General features: G+C 41.2%; 1 protein-coding gene across 3 annotated transcripts in view; it reads left to right on the top strand.

The window, feature by feature from the left end:
* Positions 1-17,538, top strand: part of pomgnt1 (protein O-linked mannose N-acetylglucosaminyltransferase 1 (beta 1,2-)) — a 29,103-nt gene extending 11,565 nt beyond the window's left edge. For 2 of the 3 annotated variants that reach the window (XM_064989136.1, XM_064989135.1), the window contains exons 9-21: positions 2,972-3,099; positions 3,235-3,305; positions 3,381-3,456; positions 3,574-3,657; positions 3,890-3,931; positions 4,029-4,087; positions 7,729-7,801; positions 11,600-11,728; positions 11,833-11,958; positions 12,150-12,259; positions 12,519-12,654; positions 14,325-14,434; positions 14,638-17,538. In XM_064989136.1, coding sequence (XP_064845208.1) covers positions 2,972-3,099; positions 3,235-3,305; positions 3,381-3,456; positions 3,574-3,657; positions 3,890-3,931; positions 4,029-4,087; positions 7,729-7,801; positions 11,600-11,728; positions 11,833-11,958; positions 12,150-12,259; positions 12,519-12,654; positions 14,325-14,434; positions 14,638-14,719 — 1,226 coding nt within the window. In that variant the 3' untranslated portion in view covers positions 14,720-17,538. Of the gene's footprint in view, positions 1-2,971; positions 3,100-3,234; positions 3,306-3,380; positions 3,457-3,573; positions 3,658-3,889; positions 3,932-4,028; positions 4,088-7,728; positions 7,802-11,599; positions 11,729-11,832; positions 11,959-12,149; positions 12,260-12,518; positions 12,655-13,331; positions 14,263-14,324; positions 14,435-14,637 lie in introns of those variants that run through there. The other variant, XM_064989137.1, reaches the window with a different exon arrangement.
* Positions 17,539-22,377: the final 4,839 nt, after the last annotated feature.

Below are 22,377 nucleotides of genomic sequence, written 5' to 3'. Positions count from 1 at the left end.
CTATTTTTAGATATCAGTGCAGCATTTGATTTCGTGAATCATTAAATAATTTTGACAAAATTAATGCATTATGGTTTTAAGGAGGTAGCATTGAATTGGGTACAGTCATATCTAACTGACAGGAAACAGTCCACCTATATCAATGGTTCATTTTCTTCCCCTCGTGTTAAACTGTGGAATACCGCAGGGCAGCTGCCTTGGGCCACTTCTTTATTTAATATATACCAGCGACCTTCCCTATGCCTTAGCTGAAACTCAAGCACGTTGTTTGCTAATCCAAGTTTATCATTTTAAAAGGCTAATTGATCATTAGAAAACCCTTTTGCAATTATGTTAGCACAGTTCTGATTTTAAAGAAGCAATAAAACTGTCCTTCTTTAGACTTGTTGAGTATCTGGAGCATTAGTATTTGTGGGTTCGATTACAGGCTCAAAATGGCCAGAAACAAATACTTTCTTCTGAAACTTGTCAGTCTTTTCTTGTTCTGAAAAATGAAGGGGGCTTCCACTCCCTTCACAGAACAGCATAAACTGGCTCTAACCAGAATACAAAGAGGAGTAGGAGGCCAACAACAACTGAGCAAGAATGATTTTAAATACAGCAAACGCATGGTTTCCACGTATTGATGCCATTCCATTTTTTTGCTCCATTCCATTCATTATTATGAGCCATCCTCCCATCAGCAGCCTCCACTGACCTAAACTATACCGAAACAAATTTCATACCTAAATGGTTGGCCTATAGACAAGATTAAATTGACAATCTGATGAGTGACAATATTATCAGTTGTCAAATTGTACATGAAGAGAGAGGTACGTCTTGTAATTGACAGATGCAGGGAAAGGAGCATAACCTTTTCAAGTCCCATGCAGGTAAAACATTTTGATTTCTATATAGTATCAGAAAGAAACTGCAGAATTTGCTCTGACACTTTGTCCAATATCGCAAAATTCTAGAGGTACAGCTCCATTTCCAAATGTAACTTTTTCCAAGAATATCTGTGCTGTCAATGTGTTCAGCACATGACCACTCGCGCGGCAGCATTGCTCTGACTACTAAGCAAAAACTAGAAACTTAATAAAATATGCTATTTTGTCTTCAATGGATGAATGGGTGATAGAAACCGGAACTGATAATGGTGCATGTGACTTCAATGAACTGAATGATGAGGGTGATTGAATTTGATTCTGTTAAGTTCATGTATTAAGTATCCCTATATTTCTGTTATTACGGGGCTATCACTCTGATAAGAGTGTGTCTGCGCGGGAAATTTGGTTGTTGATGTACCTAGCCTTGAGTGGAATGGCTACATTGCAGTGTGTTCATACAGTATAGTAAACTTTGTTAAACTGGAACCTTGTCGTTGTGTCATTTCGCATTAACAGATTGATCTGAATGTTGAGGGTGAAGAGGATGATTGAAATTAGAACAGTCGTGTAATGATGAAGAATTGTGGGCGGTCTAATTTATTTGATTATGAAAGCCTCGAAATGGTGTATATTTAGAACAGCGGTGGGCAAACTTTTTGGCTCGAGGGCCACATTGGGATTAAGAAATTCAATGGAGGGGCACATTTTTGGGGGGATTAATTGTTTGTTAAAATCAATTTGCGGGGGACTCCTGAGTTACGCAGCGGTCTATGGCACCGCATCACTACAGACCCGGGTTCGATCCCAGGCTGTGCCACAGCTGGCCGTGACCGGGAGACGCATGAGGCGGCACACAATTGGCCCAGCGTCGTCCGGGTTAGGGTTTGGTAGGCCGAGATTTCCTTGTCCCATCGCGCTTTAGCGACTCCTGTGGCGGGCCAGGCGCATGCATGCTGGCACGGTCGCCAGGTGTACGGTGTTTCCTCCGAACATTGGTGCGGCTGGCTTCCGGGTTAAGCAGGCATTGTCAAGAAGCAGTTTCGTGTTTCTTAGGACGCATGGCTCTCGACCTTCGCCTCTCCCGAGTCCGTACAGGAGTTGCAGCGAACGAAAAAGACTGTAACTACCAATTGGATACCACGAAATTGGATGTAAAAAGGGGTAAAAAAACATTGGGGTCGTACTTTGCCCCCCCCCCCCCCGATTTATAACCTAACTTCTTTTCACTTTATCATACATGCCAGTAATGTGGCGTGAATGCAGTGTTGTTGATACTCTGTATCTTTAAGTATTGCAGCATCATATGATGGGTATTCTTGTCACCAGCAAGGGACTGGGAGGTTTGTCAGGATCAAAATAAATATGAGGAGCAAAGCCCAGTTAGAACAGTTAGAGAAAAACCTGCTGTAGTCTTCTGGAAAAATGACACTATCCCGGGGTTAGGTTTTCAGCTGGACAATGACACAAATGTTAATACCAAAGGCACACCAGAATGGCTTTCCAAGAGGTGGTGAGTGTTCCAGAAAGGTGCATTCTCAGTCCTGGTTTAATCTGCTTGAAAATCAGTAAAAAAAAAAAATGTATTGCAGTCCATCAATGATTCCCAACCAAGTTTACTGAGCTTGAGCAATTTTGAGAAAAACAATTGATTTGTGTTTCTCTTAAGAGTTGTGCGAGGTTGGTAGTCTTATTCAAAGTGATTTACAGCTGTGATGGTTGCCAAAGGTGCTTCCACAAAGTATTAACTTGGGTGTTGAAGGCATGCAATCAATACGTCATTTTTTTTTGAAGATTCATTTTCAATATTTTGTCTTTTACTTTGAAAGTGTGGACTAGGTTGTGTAGATCGGTTAAAAAAAAGATATAATTTGAGGCAGAAAAATGGGAAGACTGCAAGGGGTGTGTATACTTTCACTATGCATTGTCAGGTGGTTTTATGCTCCTGCACCATGTCAACCACCATCTCAACTCCTTCTACTTGTCGTGTGTGTTTTTATACTGAATGCCACACTCGAAGTTCCCTTGTGGGGGAAAAAAAATAAAAAATGAAACGTGTCAGTTAAATGTAATTGGGTATCATTCTCCTCTCTCTCCCCTTGCAGATGCAGAGTGCCATTGGGCTGACACAGAGCTTAACAGGAGGAGGAAACTCTTCTGCAGTAAGGTGGAGGGCTACGGCAGCATCTGTAGCTGCAAGGACCCGGCCCCCATTGAGTTCAACCCAGACCCAGTAAGGCCCACGTCCCAAATGGCACCCTATTCCCAATTTAGTGCACTACCTTATAAAAAAAAAATATTTTTTTAAAGGGCCCGTCTGGATGATTGAACTCAAGCTGTCCCCCCCCCCTCCCCCTCCTTTCTCTAGCTCCCCAACAACAATGTGTTCAATGTTCCTGTGGCGGTCATCGCTGGGAACAGACCTAACTATCTGTACAGGTATGACTGTGATTCTGATGGGAAGGGACGGGGTCTGGAAGTAGGGTTTACGACCAGCTCTTTCTTCCATGTTAGGATGCTGAGGTCTCTGCTCTCGGCCCAGGGGGTCAACCCACAGATGGTCACAGTCTTCATCGATGGATACTATGAGGTACGGAGTTCCTTCTCTTTATCTTCACCCTCCTCCTTAACCATCTTCTCAACTGTATGGTATTTCATTTATTGCGCTTAAAGCTGTATGTGTGTGCATGTGTGTGTGTTCGTACAGGAGCCCATGGATGTGGTAGAGCTGTTTGGACTGAAGGGGGTTCAACACACTCCCATCAGCATCAAGAATGCCAGAGTATCACAGGTGAGATGTTTGTCAGCCAACTCACTCATCACACTCAGAGCAGCCTCCATCACAGACCAGCTGAAACGGAGTCAGTCACACAGTCATTAGTCAACTAGAAGTCACTTATTTTGTCAAACACCAACAAATGAGACAATCAAAGGCAATGTTGTGTTGTAATGCACACCATTGTTTTGGCATCCATCACCCACTCCTTACCACCTCTATTCATCTGTCTGCTCTCTCCTTTCAGCACTACAAAGCCAGTCTCACTGCAACCTTCAACCTACACCCAGTGAGTATTTTCACCTTTCTGTCCACCAAATCCACATAATTTATTATGGTTGTGGTTGATTTCTGCCATTGTGGGCGATTTTGTGATTGATTTGCAGGATGCCGACTTTGCCATAGTCCTGGAGGAAGACCTAGATATCTCCATAGATTTCTTCAGGTAAGATCTCTGTAGTTTTAGATATAATGGATTTGGATTTCACATGACTGGGAATACAGATATGCATCTGTTGGTCACAGATACCTTTAAAAAAAAAAAAAGGAACGAGGATCAGAAAACCATAGTTTGATCGGGCTGTTGATTGTGGAATGTTGTCCCACTCCTCTTCGACTGCTGTGCGAAGTTGCTGGATATTGTTGGGAACTTGATCACAGTGTTGTTCTTGTCGCTTCAGAGCGTCCCAAATATACTCAATGGGTGACATGTCTGGTGAGTATGCAGGTTGTGGAAGAAATTGAACATTTTCAGCTTGCAGGAATTGTGTACAGATCCTTGCGACATGGGGCCGTACATTATCATGCTGAAACATGTGGCGGTGGATGAGTGGCACGACAATGGGCCTCAGGATTTCATCACGGTATCTCTGTGCATTCAAATTTCCATCTATAAAATGCAATTGTGTTCGTTGTTTGTAGTTTATGCCTGCCCATACCATAAACCCATAGCAACCTGGGTCACTCTGTTCAAAAAGTTGACATCAGCAAACCCCTCGCCTACACGATGCCATCTGCCCTGTACAGTTGAAACCGGAATTCATCCGTGAAGAACACACTTCTCCAGTGTGCCAGTGGCCATCGGAGGTGAGTATTTACCCACTGAAGTCAGTTACAACGCCACGGTCAAGACCCTGGGTAGGACGATGAGCACGCAGATGAGCTTTCCTGAGACGGTTTCTGAGTTTGTGCAGAGGTTCTTCGGTTGTGAAAACCCACAGTTTCATCAGCTGTCCGGGTGGCTGGTCTCAGACAATCCCGCAGCTGAAGAAGCCAGATGTGGAGTTCCTGGGCTGGCTTGGTTACACATGGTCTGCGGTTGTGGGGCCAGTTGGACGTACTGCCAAATTCTCTAAAATGACATTGGAGGCAGCTTATGGTATAGAAATTAGCGTTCATGATGCAGTCAGCATGCCAATGCACGCTTCCTCAACTTGACAACTGCACAGGTGCACCTGTGTAATCGTGCTGTTAAATGAGTTTCTCGATATGCCACACCTGTCATGTGGATGGATTATCTTGGCAAAGCAGAAATGCTCACTAACAGGGATGGATGTAAGCACATTTTTGCACAGCATTTGAGAGGGCAGATTGTTGTTGTGTGTTGAACATTTCTGGGATCTTTTATAGCAGCTCATGAAACATGGGACCAACACTTTACATGTGAATATACAGTGCATTCGGAAAGTATTCAGACCCCTTCCCTACTCCACATTTTGTTATGTTACAGCATTATTCTAAAATTGATCCAAAAAAATTCCCTCATCAATCTACACACAATACCCGATAATGACAAAGTGAAAACAGGTTTTTATTTTATTTTGGCAAATTTATTTAAAAAAACTATACTTAAGTATTCAGACTTTGCTATTGAGCTCCAGTAGATCCTGTTTCCATTGATTATCCTTGATGTTTCTACAACTTGTGGTAAATTCAATTGATTGGAGATGATTTAGAAAGGCACACCTGTCTATATAAGGTCCTACAGTTGATAGTGCACGTCAGAGCAAAAACCAAGCCATGAGGTTGAAGGAATTGTCTGTTGAGCTCTGAGATGACAGGATTGTGTCGACACAGATCTGGGGAAGGGTACCAAAATATTTATGCAGCTTTGAAGGTCCCCAAGAACACAGTGGCCTCCATCATTCTTAAATAGAATAAGTTTGGAACCACCAAGACTCTTCCTAAAACCCTAACCCAGCCAAACTGAGCAATCAGGGGAGAAGGGCCATGGTCAGGGAGGTGACCAAGAACCAGATGGACACTCTGACAGAGCTCCAGAGTTTCTCTTTGGAGATGGGAGAACCTTCCAGTAGGACAACCATCTCTGCAGCACTCCACCTATCAGGCCTTTATTGTAGAGTGGCCAGACGGAAGCCACTCCTCTGTAAAAGGCACATGACCACCCAGCTTAGACTTTGCCAAAAGGCTCCTAAAGAACTCTGACCACAAGAAACAAGATTCTCCAGTCGGATGAAACCAAGATTGAACTCTTTGGCCTGAATGCCAACTGTCAGGTCTGCAGGAAACCTGTCACCATCCCTACAGTGAAGCATGGTGGTAGCAGCATCATACTGTGGGGATGTTTTTCAGCGGCAGGAACTGGGAGACGAGACGGGACCAAGGGAAAGATGAACGGGTCAAAGTACAGAGCGATCATTGACTAAAACCTGCTCCAGAGGGCTCAGTACCTCCGACTGAGGTGAAGGTTCACCTTCCAACAGGACAATGACCCTAAGCACACAGTCAAAACAACACCGGAGTGGCTTCGGGACAAGTCTCTGAATGTCCTTGAGTGGTCCAGCCAGAGCCCGGACTTGAACCTCAACGAACATCTCTGGAGAGACCTGAAAATAGCTGTGCAACCTGACAGAGATTGAGAGGATCTGCAGAGAAGAATGGGAGAAATTCCCCAAATACAGGTGTGCCAAGCTTTTAGCATCATACCCAAGATGCCTCAAGGCTGTAATCGCTGCCAAAGGTGTTTCAACAAGTACTGAGTAAAGGTTCTGAATACTTATGTATATGTGATATTTCAGTTCAAAATTTATAAATATTTTAACATTTCAACAAACCTGTTTTTGCTTTGTCATAATGGGGTATTGTGTAGAATGAGGGGGAAAACTTCATCCATTTTGTAATAAGGATGTAATGCAACAAAATGTGGAAAAACTGGAGTCTAAATACTTTTATTCAGACCCTAAGAATTTTCCCTTTTTTTAATTTTTTTTTTTACGTTACAGCCTTATATATATATATATATATATATATATATATATATATAGATTTTTTAAATACAAATTGCTCATCAAGCTACGCACAATAACCCATAATGACAAAGCAAAAACAGGTTCAGAAATGTTTGCAAATGTATAAAGAATACAAGTAAGTGATATGCCATTTACATAAGTATTCAGACCTGCTTTCGACACCTTTTAGAGTCCTTTCCCACAACGAATTGAGACTGTTCTGAGGGGTGAGGTGCAACTCAATATTTGAAAGGTGTTCTTAATGTGTAGTACACTCAGGTGAGAGGGAGCGAGAGAGAGCGAGACTTCAATCTCAGCGCAAAGATCATTGGAAGGTTGTCAGTGAGTTTCATGTAGCTGAGTATGTGCTTTAGAATGAATATGACCATTATTGACCAAAAGGGGGCAGTAGATCCACATGCTTCCTGCTTTACTCAATCTCTCTTTCCTTTGTGTGCCCCAAGCCTTAAATGTATTAACTGTTGAACATGTGGTACTTCACCAGCTCTGTCCTCCGTTAACTAATGAGAAATGGCTGACAAACATTTGGAGTATGGGGCAAACTGAATTCAATGCTCGTTTAACCTCGCAAACATGCTCTTCGAAAGAACTGGTAGAGATGGTTCAACTGTCACATACTGAAATGGAATGTATTTGTGGTAGGGAATCATAGACCTGGATCAACTTTATTCATCCCCAGCATGAAGACATCTAAGTGAAGACATCTATGCGACTCTTGTCCCTCAACCAATGTGACAGATCAGTGCAGGCGGAATCGACGTGACATCTGAAATAAGACAATGGTTGGTGACATGTTATGGTTGTTGTTCCTGTCCAGTTTCCTGAGCCAGACCGTCCATCTGCTCAACGAGGACGACAGCTTATACTGCATCTCGGCCTGGAACGACCAGGTCAGTGTCCTCCTCTCGATACTTTCCACACTTTCCAACGTTTTCCTTTCGTTGCTGTAGCTCAGTTGGTAGAGCATGGCTAGTGGGTTAGGGGGCCCCCCACCTCAACATTTGTGGCTCGTCTTGATGACGGACAGAGAAATTTACATTTTTAAAGTAAATTTCCTGCAATTCTACACATTTTCACCATACAGAGAAAATTTGTTTCAAATGCCCACGAGTAGAATTTCACTTTTTTTCAGCTGAAAGACTATGCCAATAGCTTACCAATGATGTTGCACAACAATTTAAGTCAAGTCATTGTTTTAGTATGATATACTGTATTTGCAGTTGAAATGGGGAATCCCGAAGTGGTAACTTGTGATATTTTCAGTGCCAATGCCGTGTGTTTTCCCTATATGACGTGCTAATACTTTTCAGTCTCTTTCTTTTCAGAGCTGGGTTTTATTTGAATGTTACCACCCACCAGCATGGCATTGTTTATTAATCAGAAACACCTGCAAAGTTCTTTCTCCAGTCGCGACTGAGCTGAGCAATATAATAGATCAAGTTTGGCTGAGCCAAACAGCTTTTCCCATAGCCTGCACTTGGCTGCCTGAGATAGGGAGCAAATTAAACTTATGTTTTTGCACCTCCACTTTTTTTTTACCAGGAAATTATCATAATCCATTGGATCATTTGTCAAGTTTCACTTATTTTTGAGTTAGTGTGTATAAAAAATATTAACTCAGCAAAAAAAGAAACGTCCCTTTTTCAGGACCCTGTCTTTCAAAGATAATTGGTTAAAATCCAAATAACTTCACAGATCTTCATTGTAAAGGGTTTAAACACTGTTTCCCATGCTTGTTCAATGAACCATAAGCAATTAATGAACATGCACCTGTGGAACGGTCGTTAAAGACACTAGCAGCTTAGACGTTAGGCAATTAAGGTCACAGTTATGAAAACTTAGGACACTATAGAGGCCTTTCTACGGACTGAAAAACACCAAAAGAAAGATGCCAAGTGTCCCTGCTCATCTGCGTGAACGTGCCTTAGGCATGCTGCAAGGAGGCATGAGGACTGCAGATGTGGCCAGGGCAATAAATTGCAATGTCCGTGCTGCGAGACGCCTAAGACAGAGCTATAGGGAGACGGGATGGATAGCTGATCGTCCTCGCAGTGGCAGACCACGTGTAACAACACCTGCACAGGATCGGTACATCTGAACATCACACCTGCGGGACAGGTACAGGATGGCAACAACAACAGCCCGAGTTACACCAGGGAACACACAATCCCTCCATCAGTGCTCAGACTGTCCGCAATAGTCTGAGAGAGGCTGGACTGAGGGCTTGTAGCCCTGTTGTAAGGCAGGTCCACACCAGACGTCACCGGCAACAACGTCGCCTATGGGCACAAACACACCGCCGCTGGCCCAAACAGGACTGGCAAAAGGTGCTCTTCACTGGCGAGTTTGGGTTTTGTTTCACCAGGGGTGATGGTCGGATTCGCGTTTATTGTCGACGGAATAAGCGTTTACACCAAGGCCTGTACTCTGGGGCGGTGTGTCACAGCATCATTGGGCTGAGCTTGTTGTCATTGCAGGCAATCTCAACGCTGTGCGTTACAGGGAAGACATCCTCCCTCATGTGGTACCCTTCCTGCAGGCTCATCCTGACATTACCCTCCAGCATGACAATGCCACTAGCCATACTGCTCATTTTGTGCGTGATTTCCTGCAAGACAGGAATGTCAGTGTTCTAGCATGGCCAGCGAATATCCCGGATCTCAGTCCCATTGAGCACGTCTGGGACCTGTTGGAACGGAGGGTGAAGTTCCCAGAAATGTCCGGGAACTTGCAGGTGCCTAGGTGGAAGAGTGGGGTAAACATCTCACAGCAAGAACAGGCAAATGTGGTGCAGTCCATGAGGAGATTCACTGCAGTACTTAATGCAGCTGGCGGCTACACCAGATACTGACTGTTTATTTTAATTTTTACCCCCCCACCCCTTTGTTCAGGGACACATTATTCAATTTCTGTCACATGTCTGTGGAACTTGTTCAGTTAGTCTGTTGAATCTTATGTTCTTACAAATATTTACACATGTTAAGTTTGCTGAAAATAAGCACAGGTTTCTATTTTTGCTGAGTTTATATACACTAAGTATAGAATCTTTAAAAAAAAATTATTTAAAAATCCATTTCTTTGTGTCATCGACTGACCAGGTGCGCAACTCAATATTAGGAAGGTGTTCTTAATGTTTTGTACACTTAATGTATATGACCCTTTTATAAATGGTAAACTTGCATGTAACTTGATTGCATTTTGGAACTCCGCTCCCCCCACCACCCCAAGATGAATGGTTTTGACCATGCTTCACTGCTTTTGATTGGTGCAGCTAGAAATCACAAGTGTTTATCCTATATTATAAACTGGTTGGTTTTACATATCATTTGCGGCGTGCATCATGAGCAAAGTCATTGTAGCCTATGATTTGACTTCCCCTAGCTGTGAGAACCATGACATGAGCACAGGCTGACTTATCACTGCTATAGCGCAGCTGAATAGCCTGCCAGCAGCCTACCGAAGGTGGCACCGTGTTCATTACAATGTAGAACATCGCGACACTAATCCAAATCGTTCAATAGTTAAGACTATCCACGTTACTTTTTCTATTTCTAATGTGGATTCAGAGCCACAATTTATGAAATATGCCAGGACTTTGGCTATAACAATACATGGCAAAGTCAAAGATACTGGTTTCCCCTATCCATCTGGTGAACATTTCCCTAATTGCTTATGACAAATCCAGCACCAGAACCAACTGTAGCCAGCTGGCTAATCTTATGAATAAGGTGAAGCAACAACATTAGCTGAAGAAGGTTAGCATGCTAGCTAAATACACTGACAGCTGTCAGGCCCCTACTTGTGAGTTCTCCACACCGTGTGGAAATCAACAGAACATTCCCACCCCCAATTCGTGAATATGTATTAGCAGGCTGCGTCATTCTTCGGGAGGTGAAACCTAAACGACAATTTCCTCCATAGGACAGTAATCATGTAGAAATAGGGGTGGAATTGCCCACTGGTGGGGGCTTTTTTAAAGTTACAATTCTACATATTTTGCCATGACTTGTGCCACGTTAATATGATATCTGAGTGAGAATGACTAACAAAATCAATGGGGGGCCCATGGAGGACAGGGCCCCATTCGGCTAGCGGCGAGCCTAACCGAGTGTGCTGACATACTCCCTTAATAGACCTTCGCTTGAAAAAAGAGAAAAAATATACATTTCCTCAAATTAGTCAGACTCAATCTAAAATAACTCGATTATGTCATTAATTTTTATGTTTTTGCAGAGGATCTTAGTTGCGTATTTTTACATCTGACTAAGCTGTTTAGTGCAGTATTTCTCATTTAAAAAATTTGCATGAAAATGAGTCTCAATGAATGACAACAAAGACTTTATTGAAGAATTACTACTCTTAGCCAATCACTGACGAAGGGGCGTAGACTTCGGCTTCGCACTTCGGCTTTCCTCTAGAAAAAATGTCTTGTTCCCGAACAGCCTTAAAACCCACACCAAAGTCCAAAAGGAACCAAAAACGTCACGAAATGTCATAATCTATGCACAAACTCTTCCAAACTGTTTTGGCTGGGAAGCATGCAGACACCGCTTATTTTGCTTATGCCTTGAGCTAGCCCTGCACGCATGACACTACGTTGCTTTGGATAAAAGTGTCTAGGAATTGGCATATATTACTGTAATGTGTGGAAATGGTGTTTTATGTAGTTTTTAATATTTGCTATGCAGGGTTATGAGCACACCGCAGAGGACCCAGCTCTCCTTTACAGAGTGGAGAGTATGCCAGGCCTGGGCTGGGTGCTGAAGAAGAGTCTCTACAAAGACGAACTGGAGCCCAAGTGGCCCACGCCTGAGAAGGTACTAGCACACGTGTGTGCGTGCAGTGTTTCCGAAACTGATAGTTAATATTTTCTCTGTGTGATAATGACAACGTGTGTGTGTGTGTGTGTGTGTGTGTGTAGCTGTGGGACTGGGACATGTGGATGCGTATGCCAGAACAGAGGAAAGGCAGAGAGTGTATCATCCCTGACGTGTCCCGCTCATACCACTTTGGCATCATCGGACTCAACATGAACGGCTACTTCCACGTAAGGCCCTCTTCTTCACTACTAGAATACTATGGTATAGCCTTTCATGCCATCTGCTCAGGCTGGTATCCATTTTAAAGTGAACTTGATGATGAATCAGGATACTGACATTTTCTCAGTGGGTTTTCATAAGCTGGTTATGGGTTTGACCTGTCTTGCATTTGAGTGTTTCTTCCTAATTTATCCTCTAGGAAGTGTATTTCAAGAAGCACAGGCTCAACACGGTTCCTAATGTCCAGCTGAAGAATGTTGACGGCTTGAAGAAAGATGCCTACGAGCTGGAGATTCAGAACTTACTTAAGTGAGTGAGCATGTATCAGATACAATCCACAAATTAAGCTGTGTGCGCATGTGTGGGTTTTACAAATAGATATTTCCACCGAGATTTGCTTTCAAATGGATAGTCGTTGCCTCAATAACTAAGTCTATGGGAACAGCTAGCATGTCTGCGCTGACGCAAGTAGCAAAGTACACAGCGAAGTACCCTTGTCACCACTGCTGAAAAAATCGTAGGGAAAACTTTTCGGTGACTAATGTGTGTTATTCTATGTTGTGCTCAGGGAGGCTGACGTACTGGACCACAGTAAGAACCCATGTGAGGACTTGTTCATCCCTGATACAGAGGGGAAGACCTATGTCATGTACATCAAGATGGAGCTGGAGACTGACACATCCACCTGGACTGAGCTTGCCAAGGTAGAGGGGGAGGGGGATGGGAGATATAGAGACAAGCTCTTCACATTTCAATAGACAGTGCCTTCGGAAAGTATTCAGATGAGATGTTTCTACTTGATATGAGTCCACCTGTGGTCAATTCAATTGATTAGACATCATTTGGAAAGGCACACACCTGTGTGTGTGTATATATATATATATATATATGTGTATGTATATATATATATATGTATGTGTATGTATATATATGTATGTATATATGTATGTATATATATATATGTATGTATATATATATATATGTATGTATATATATATGTATGTATATATATATATATATGTATGTATATATGTATGTATGTATATATATATATGTATGTATATATGTATGTATATATGTATGTATATATATATATATATGTATGTATGTATATATATATGTATGTATGTATATATATATGTATGTATATATATATTATATATTTATATATATGTATATATTATATATTATATATATATATATGTGTATATATATATATGTGTGTATATATATATATATATATGTATATATGTATATGTATATGTATATTATATAATATATATATTATATATATATATATAATATATATATATATTATATTATATATTATATTATATATTATATATATATAATATATATATAAATATATATGGTCCTACAGTTTGCAATCCAAGCCTCTTCCTTGAGCTGGCCACCTTGCCAAACTGAGCAATCAGGGGAGAAGGGCCTTGGTCAGGGAGGTGACCAAGAACCAGGTGGACACTCTGACAGAGCTCCAGAGTTCCTCTGTGGAGATGGGTGAAACTTCCAGAAGGACAACCATCTCTGTAGCACTTCACCAATCAGGCCTTTATGGTAGAGTGGCCAGACTGAAGCCACTCCTCAGTAAAAGGTACATGACCGCCCACTTGGAGTTTGCCAAAAGGCTCCTAAAAGACTGTCAGACCATGAGAACCAAGTTTCTCTGGTCTGATGAAACCAAGATTGAACTATTTGGCCTGAATGCCAAGCCTCACGTCTGGAGGAAACCTAGCAACATTTCTACAGTGAAGCATGGTGGTGGCAGCATCATTCTGTGGGGATGTTTCATCATTCGGCAGGGACTGGGAGACTAGTCAGGATCGAGGGAAGATGAACGGCGCAAAATAGAGAGATATCCTTGATGATAACCTGCTCCAGATTGCAACAGGACAACGACCTTAAGCACACAGCCAAAACAATGCAGCAGTGTCTTTGAGAGCCCGGATTTCAACCTGATCGAACATCTCTGGAGAGACCTGAAAATAGCTGACAGCTTGAGGATCTGCAGAGAAGAATGTGAGAAACTCCTCAAATACAGTTGTGCCAAGCTTGTAGCGTACTACCCAGGAACACTTGAGGCTCTAATCTCTGCCAAAGGTGCTTCAACAAAGTACTGAGTAAAGGGTCTGAAAATGTATGTGAATGTGATATTTCAGTTTGTCTACAAACCTGTTTTTGCTTTGTCATTATATATTGATGACGAAAATAAATTTCAGAATGAGGCTGTAACGTAACAAAAAAAAGTAAAGGTTTTTCACCTTAAACTGAATCTATATCAAACTGTTGCTGATTTGTTGCCTTGTCTTTCTCTGAAGAGAGTTTTGTGGACTAACGTGTGTACTGTCCTTCTTAGTGTCTCCATGTGTGGGATCTGGATGTGAGAGGGTACCACAATGGCATGTGGAGGCTCTTCAGGAAGAGGAACCATGTCCTGGTTGTGGCCGTTCCTATCTCGCCATACTCGTAAGTTATTATAGTGCGTCACTGTGGTTATGATTAATGCCCCTCGGCACATTTTATTTAACTCGACAAGTCAGTTAAGAACAAATTGCAGTACTTCATAATAGAATGACAATGTATACTCGACTAAACTTTTTTTTTGAACCAGAACAGAATCCCAATCCAACTTATCTATATTTTTTTCCTCTTGTCTTCACTTTGGTCAGTGTGAAGAAGCCAGTGAACATTACACCCATCCACCTAGAGCCTCCGCCCAAAGAAGAGGGAGCCCCCATGGAGCAGCGTTAGCCCAACACCACCACACACCCTTTCACAATGCGCTCGACTGGTATTATGGTCTTTCTTGCAGAGGCTTGGGGCGACAGAGAGCCATTTTCTTTACACTACAACACTCAGAGGGGGGTATGTGGTGTAGAAGTGATCCACACTGCCTACTGAGGTAGCTTGAGAATCTTGATTCCTGAGGTCAGATTTGGCGCCAGATCCGTTTCTTTACACTAAAAATAGTCTCTTTTGAAACCGGTTTCAAAATAGTGTAAAAGGTGGAGTAGCCCAACACCACCCCACACACACTCTCTCTAGCCTGGCCTTAACGCCTGCACCCTTACCCTACTACCAACACCACCCTCCTGGCCTTACCACAGACAGCAAGGCTTCTTGGAAGTGGTGTTTTTATGGTGGTGGTCAGACACTGACTGGACTGCACCACTGATCATCATTGGTCTTTCACTGTGTGGAGGTTCACTAGAAGAAGGTTTTTGACGAAGTGGGAGATTGACCGTATTAGGCTGTGCCACAGGATTCCGTCCAAATGGTTACGTATATGTAGCTATGCCCCTTACTGACACTCCACCTGTGATTTCTCGGAGAAGAGGAGTGGGGACAGAGGCTGGACCAGGAACGGAGTATAAAAGGGATCCGTTAACATTTACTGCATCTTTGATGCGTCTCCTTTACGACGGTTGGATGATGTATGGAAGAAACAAACTGGATGAAAAGGAGAGGAAGGATAATTGACACTCAAATCTCACCCCCAGCTTTGTGGGGACACACCCGCATAAATAAGTGGCTTCCGATGAAACTTGCCCAACCAGAAAATATTGTATTTTTATTTCTAAGTGCTTTGTCAATCCTGTATACATTTTAACTTATGTTTATTTATTTCACTTGCCAGTATATCAACCAACAAGTGGTTGAAATGTTTTATTTTTAATCTGATTTTTATTAATATCAAATTTTTACTTTTTTAAATGTTTTAATTTTTAGGCCTAACGTTTACAGATCTGATATACTAATGTACAGTTGAAGTCAGAAGTTTACATACACCTTAGCCAAATACATTTAAACTCAGTTTTTCACAATTCTTGACATTTAATCAGAGTAAAAATTCCCTGTCGTTTCAGGTATAAGAGCGTCTGCCAAATGACTTAAATGTAAATGTAGGTAGCCTTCCACAAGCTTCCCACAATAAGTTGGGTGAATTTTGGCCCATTCCTCCTGACAGAGCTGGTGTAACTGAGTCAGGTTTGTTGGCCTCCTTGCTCACACATGCTTTTTTTAGTTCTGCCCACAAATCTTCTATGGGATAGAGGTCAGGGCTTTATGATGTCCACTCCAATACATTGACTTTGATGTTCTTAAGCCATTTCGCCATTACTTTGGAAGTATGCTTGGGGTCATTGTCCATTTGGAAGACCCATTTTCGACCAAGCTTTAACTTCCTGACTGATGTCTTGAGATGTTGCTTCAATATATCCACAATTTTCCTACCTCATGATGCCATCTATTTTGTGAAGTGCACCAGTCCCTCCTGCAGCAAAGCACCCACACAACATGATGATGCCACCACTGTGCTTCACGGTTGGGATGGTGTTCTTCGGCTTGCAAGCCTCCCTCTTTGTCCTCCAAACATAACGATGGTCATTATGGCCAAGCAGTTCTATTTTTTTTCATCAGACCAGAGGATATTTCTCCAAAAAGTACTTGTGGAGGTCTACATTTTTTTCCTGAGGTCTTTGCTGATATCTTTTGATTTTCCCATGTTGTCAAGCAAAGAGGCACTGAGTTTGAAGGTATGCCTTGAAATACATCCACAGGTACACCTCCACTTGACTCCAATGATATCAATTAGCCTATTAGAAGCTTCTAAAGCTGGAATTCTGGAATTTTCCAAGCTGTTTAAAGGCACAGTCAACTTAGTGTTTGTAAACTTCTGATCCACTGGAATTGTGATATAATCTGTCTGTAAACAATTGTTGAAAAAATGACTTGTCATGCACAAAGTAGATGTCCTAACCGACTTGCCAAAACTATAGTTAACAATACATTTGTGAAGTGGTTAAAAAAGAGTTTTCATGACTCCAATCTAAGTGTATGTAAACTTCTGACTTCAACTGTACATATATAGATACATCTATCTGAATAAAAAGGCTCCGCTTATTATTATTATTATTATTATTTTTTTCATTAACCTGTGTTTTAAAGTGCTAGTCGTTGCAGATTAGGCACATAAGAGATATGGCACCCTATTTCCCCATATACTGCACTACTTTTGACCAGAGCCCTGTGGGCCCCGGACAAAAGTCGTACATTCTTTAGGGTGCCATTTGCCACGTAAAGAACAGTGGTTAACATCAGCCCGTGAACACTAAAGTCTGTTGTCTGTCTGGTTCTGCACATATGATGGTCTCTGCACAGTGTGGTTGAGAGACATTTCAAGGTACTACTGGTGGAGGCTTTCTGAAATACTATCACTTTTTTGGAATGTTGGATATGTTATCAATATCTACTGTAGGGTTGAATGATGATGAAATTGTTTGTAAAAGTAGGTATATTGTATCAGGTTTTTTGCAGAGGTTTTTTTGTGTGTGTGTGGCTGCAGTGCATTTCATCAGTACCATGCTGATATCCTGCAGCTAAAACAATGGTTTTCATTTCAGTCACAATAACCACTTGTTATTTTTGCTGTGTGTGTGTGTGTTGTCTAGCTCTACAGTCCTCTAATTTCAAAGAGAAATCTATTATAATGGAGGTTTGTCTGTTTGATAAGTTTGACTTACATGTGAAGTATTAGTCTCTCAATGAAATGAATAAATGTGTTTTTTAAATTCTGGTGTCAGTTTTTCTTGCAGTGTTTGTATTATTGATTTGGGGGAGTTGCAATGAAAGAATGCTTAGGTGTGTGAGCATGTGCATGTGAATTTATAGCAGGCATAACATTGATTTATTACTTTGGAATATTTGTAATTTTCTCATTCTTGGTGAGGTTGTTTTCTCTTCTGTCTCCATTACGGTGTGGAAAGTAATACAAGACTAAAAGAGAACTGAGCACACACTTTTTGTAACAACTTTCTCAATCTATAAATCAGTATATCTTGTTTTGCACTGATTTAATACCCGAGTGTGTATTATCTTTCATTCATATGTAGGAACATACTGTTAAAAAAAAATCAACATCAAGGCAACCTATCAGACATGGCATTACAATTACAACCTATTGTATGTTCAACAAACCATCTCAGCAGATGTTTTTGGCCAGGTAACAACACGTGTACATGGACCCCACCATGGCTGTCACCAAGGAAAGGGGAAAAGTGTTCGGGAGATGAGATTACAGCATTAATGACATGGCTTTAATTACATGTAACAGCCTCTGTTTCCAACACCAGCTGTCATTCTGGCCACAATGTTTTCCTGACAACATGACCAGACCCACGTATAACTGAACCATAACAGGACAAAGTCCTTAGTCCTCCCCTAGTCAAAATATCCTATAGGATTAGTTATTTTCCAATAGGATATTATGTCACTTCTATCAGAATCCTATTGGACTACTTATTTCCCTATTGTAAATCAAAAGGCATACATCTTGTAGGGTTTTTGTCACCCCATTCAGAATCCTATTAGTCATTTTTTTTCTTAATTGAACCCAATACATTATAGTTTGTCATAAGTTCCAGCACAATACAACTTCATTAATTACAATTTTCTTTGATCGGAAAACAGTTTAATATGACTTATTCACCTTTAAGACTGATGTCACTGCTAACGTATTTATTTAACAGTTAGGAACAAATTCTTATTCACAATGACAGCCTACTGGGGAACGGTTGGTTAATTGCCTTGTTCAGGAGCAGAACGACTGATATTTACCTTGTCAGCTGGGGATTTGATCCTGCAATCTTTCGGTTACTGGCCCAACGCTCTAACCAGTAGGCTGCTACCAGCCGCTCCCGTGTTAATTAACTATCAACAGCTCGCCACCTATTACCAGAAATCATGAAAAGCGAATCAAAATAAACAATCACCTGTTTGAACTCAATTAGCAGTTTTCACCTCATTAAGTAGAATACCATTGAAAATAATTGTTGAAAGTTCCATTTACATTCCTAAAAAATGTGTTTAAAACGATGCTGTCGCTGCTTCCCGTTGACAATAACTTTTGATAAAAAGCCGAATGTCAAAACATTGTTTTGAAGTGGCCAAATCAATAAACAGTTTGTGATATATTGAAAACCTAAACAAATGTGCCGCACTAGTAATCATATTACTTGTATTTTTATTAAACAAGCACCTTATAAACTGCATGTGCACCAAAAACCCTGTTTTGACAAGTGGCAATTAATCAATCATATTGATTATGGGCAGAAATCAGGTTGTATGCGCTGTTGAAACAAACACAACTCAAAACTCACATGTAAACTGGAAATATTGTTTGCATCACTCTTTAGAGGAAAACCCGCTGAAGAAAACCAACTGCATTTTGGAGTGATGGATTTTCACTTAGGTCACCAAAACAGAAAGAGAAATGCAACACTTATTTGTTAATCACTCATTGATATCACACTCAATAGAATGAGAGGGGGGAGTCATGTTCAAACTAACCTGACTTAAAAAATCCACATACAATCTGGGAATAATATGTGCAGTACCAGTCAAAAGTTTGGACACATCTACTCATTCAAGGGTTTTTCTTTATTTTTACTATTTTCTACATTGTAGAATAATAGTGAAGACATCAAAACTATGGAATCATGTAGTAACCAAAAAAAGTTTTAAACAAATCAGAATATATTTGAGATTCTTCAAAGTAGCCACCCTTTGCCTTGATGACAGCTTTGCACATTTTTGGCATTCTCTCAACCAGCTTAATGAGGTAGTCACCTGGAATGCTTTTCCAACAATCTTGAAGGAGTTCCCACATATGCTGAGCACTTGTTGGCTGCTTTTCCTGCTTTTCCACTCTGCGGTCAAACTCATCCCAAGCCATCTCAATTGGGTTGAGGTCGAGTGATTGTGGAAGCCAGGTCATCTGATACAGCACTCCATCGCTCTCCTTCTTGGTCAAATAGCCCTTACATAGCCTGAAGGTGTGCTGGGTCATTATCCTGTTGAAAAACAAAATGATAGTCCCAGTAAGCCTAAATCAGATGGGATGGTGTATCGCTTCAGAATGCTGTGGTAGCCATGCTGGTAAAGTGTGCCTTTAATTTTTTTTAAATCACAGACTGTCACCAGCGAAGCACCCCCACACCACCTCCTCCGTGCTTCACGGTGGGAACCACACATGCAGAGATAATCCGTTCACTTACTCTGCATCTCACAAAGACATGGCTTGATGTTTTTTTGCGACTGCACTTGAAGAAATGTTCAAAGTTCTTGAAATTTTCCGGATTGACTGTCCTTCATGTCTTAAAGTACTGATGGACTGTAATTTCTCTTTGCTTATTTGAGCTGTTCTTGCCATAATATGAACTTGAACTTTTACCAAATAGGGCTATGTTCTGTATACCACCCCTACCTTGTCACAGTACAACTGACTAGCTCAAACACATTAAGAAGGAAAGAAATTCTACAAATGAACTTTTAACAACGCACAACTGTTAATTGAAATGCATTCCAGGTGACTACCTGTCTTAGGTCAGTTAGGATCACCACTTTATTTTAAGAATGTGAAATTGTCCATTTGGAAGACCCATTTGCGATCAAGCTTTAACTTCCTGACTGATGTCTTGAGATGTTGCTTTAATATATCCACATAATTTCCCTAGCTCATGATGCCATCTATTTTGTGAAGTGCACCAGTCTCTCCTGCAGCAAAGCACCCCACAAAATGATGCTGCCACCCCGTGCTTCACGATTGGGATGGTGTTGTTTGGCTTGCAAGCCTCCCACTTTCTCCTCCAAACAAAACAATGGTCATTACGGCCAAACAGTTCTATATTTGTTTCATCAGACCAGAGGACATTTCTCCTAAAAGTATGATCTTTGTCCCCATGTGCAGTTGCAAACCATAGTCTGACTTTTTTATGGTGGTTTTGGAGCAGTGGCTCCTTCCTTGCTGAGCGGCCTTTCAGGTTATGTCGATATAGGACTGGTTTTACTGTGGACATAGATACTTTTGTACCTGTTTCCTCCACCATCTTCACAAGGTCCTTTGCTGTTGTTCTGGGATTGATTTGCACTTTTCACACCAAAGTACGTTCATCTCTAGGATTCAAAGCTTTATTACAGTCCCATGGTGTTTATACTTGCGTACTATTGTTTGTACAAATGAACGTGGTACCTTCAGGCATTTGGAAATTGCTCCCAAAGACAAACCAGACTTATAGAGGTCTACAATTTTGTTTCTGAGGTCTTAGCTGATTTCTTTTGATTTTCCCATGATGTCAAGCAAAGAGGCACTGAGTTTGAAGGTATGCCTTGAAATATGTCCACAGGTGCACCTCCAATTGACTCAAATGATGTCAATTAGCCTATCAGAAGCTTCTAAAGCCATGACATAATTTTCTGGAATTTTCCAAGCTGTTTAAAAGCACAGTCAACTTAGTGTATGTAAACTTATGACCCACTGGAATTGCGATACAGTGAATTATAAGTGAAATAATCTGTCTGTAAACAATTGTTGGAAAAATTACTTGTGTCATGCACAAAGTAGATGTCCAACCAAGTTGCCAAAATGATAGTTTGTTAGCAAGCAATTTGTGGAGTGATTGAAAAACGAGTTTTAATGACTCCAACCTAAGTGTATGTAAACTTCCGACTTCAACTGTATTTGCATTTTCCTTTAGATAAATGTAAGGTTTTTGAGCACGTGAGTGAAGAAGGTGTAACAAAGATAGGTTTTTGCTTTGTCTTTTCTATCCCTTTTATTCATGGGGAAAACAATGGCACAAAAAACAGGTACATCTGGACTATTGTTTGGTATCCCTCTGTGGGTGTCTCACCCTATTACGTTTATGGGATGCATCCCAAATGGCACCCTATTCCCTATATAGTCCACTACTTTTGACCAGAACTTTATGAGCCCTTTTCAAAAGTAGTGCACTATATAGGGGATATTGAACTATTGACAGCCATAGTCTCACCTGAACAGCACTGAGCCGTGCCTGATCCTGGCTACAGGGGCAGTGTCTAGTCGGCAGCAGTTGGGTGGGTAGCTGCCTTACTCTATTCGGAGTAGTACGAGTCAGTAACGTCTGTTTAGTTGGTCAAGCAACAGCAGTTCATCTTCAAGGACAGGGAGAGAAAGAGAGAAAATCAGAGATACCCTGTAATGTTGTAGCATTTTCTCAGCAATCCCTTGAGTGACATGCTAACAACAATGACTGGGGAATTGAAAAGTGTATTAGATGGATGGGTATACTAGCTAGTGTTCACCACAATGACGGCATTCTTACGTGAGTAGTTATTGATTTAGCGGTCAATAAAAAGCAACATGACATTGACGGTTATGTAACAAACAGCTTTTCTTTGGCACTCTGTGTAGGGCAGAGGTATCAAACTTATCCGGCCCGCGGGTGGTTTGTACTTTAAAATGACGGAAACTGTGTAGAAATAATGTACCTACCGTGCCCTCAAAGTATTCACATCGCTTTACTTTTTACACATTAGGTTATGTTACAAAGTGGGATTCAAATGTATTTAATTGTCAATTTTTTGTCACC

The sequence above is a fragment of the Oncorhynchus masou genome, chromosome 15 (genome assembly GCF_036934945.1).
Source record: "Oncorhynchus masou masou isolate Uvic2021 chromosome 15, UVic_Omas_1.1, whole genome shotgun sequence".
NCBI classification, from domain to species: domain Eukaryota; kingdom Metazoa; phylum Chordata; class Actinopteri; order Salmoniformes; family Salmonidae; genus Oncorhynchus; species Oncorhynchus masou.
Note: the sequence above shows the minus strand (reverse complement) of the source record. Positions and strands in the feature narration are given on the sequence as shown.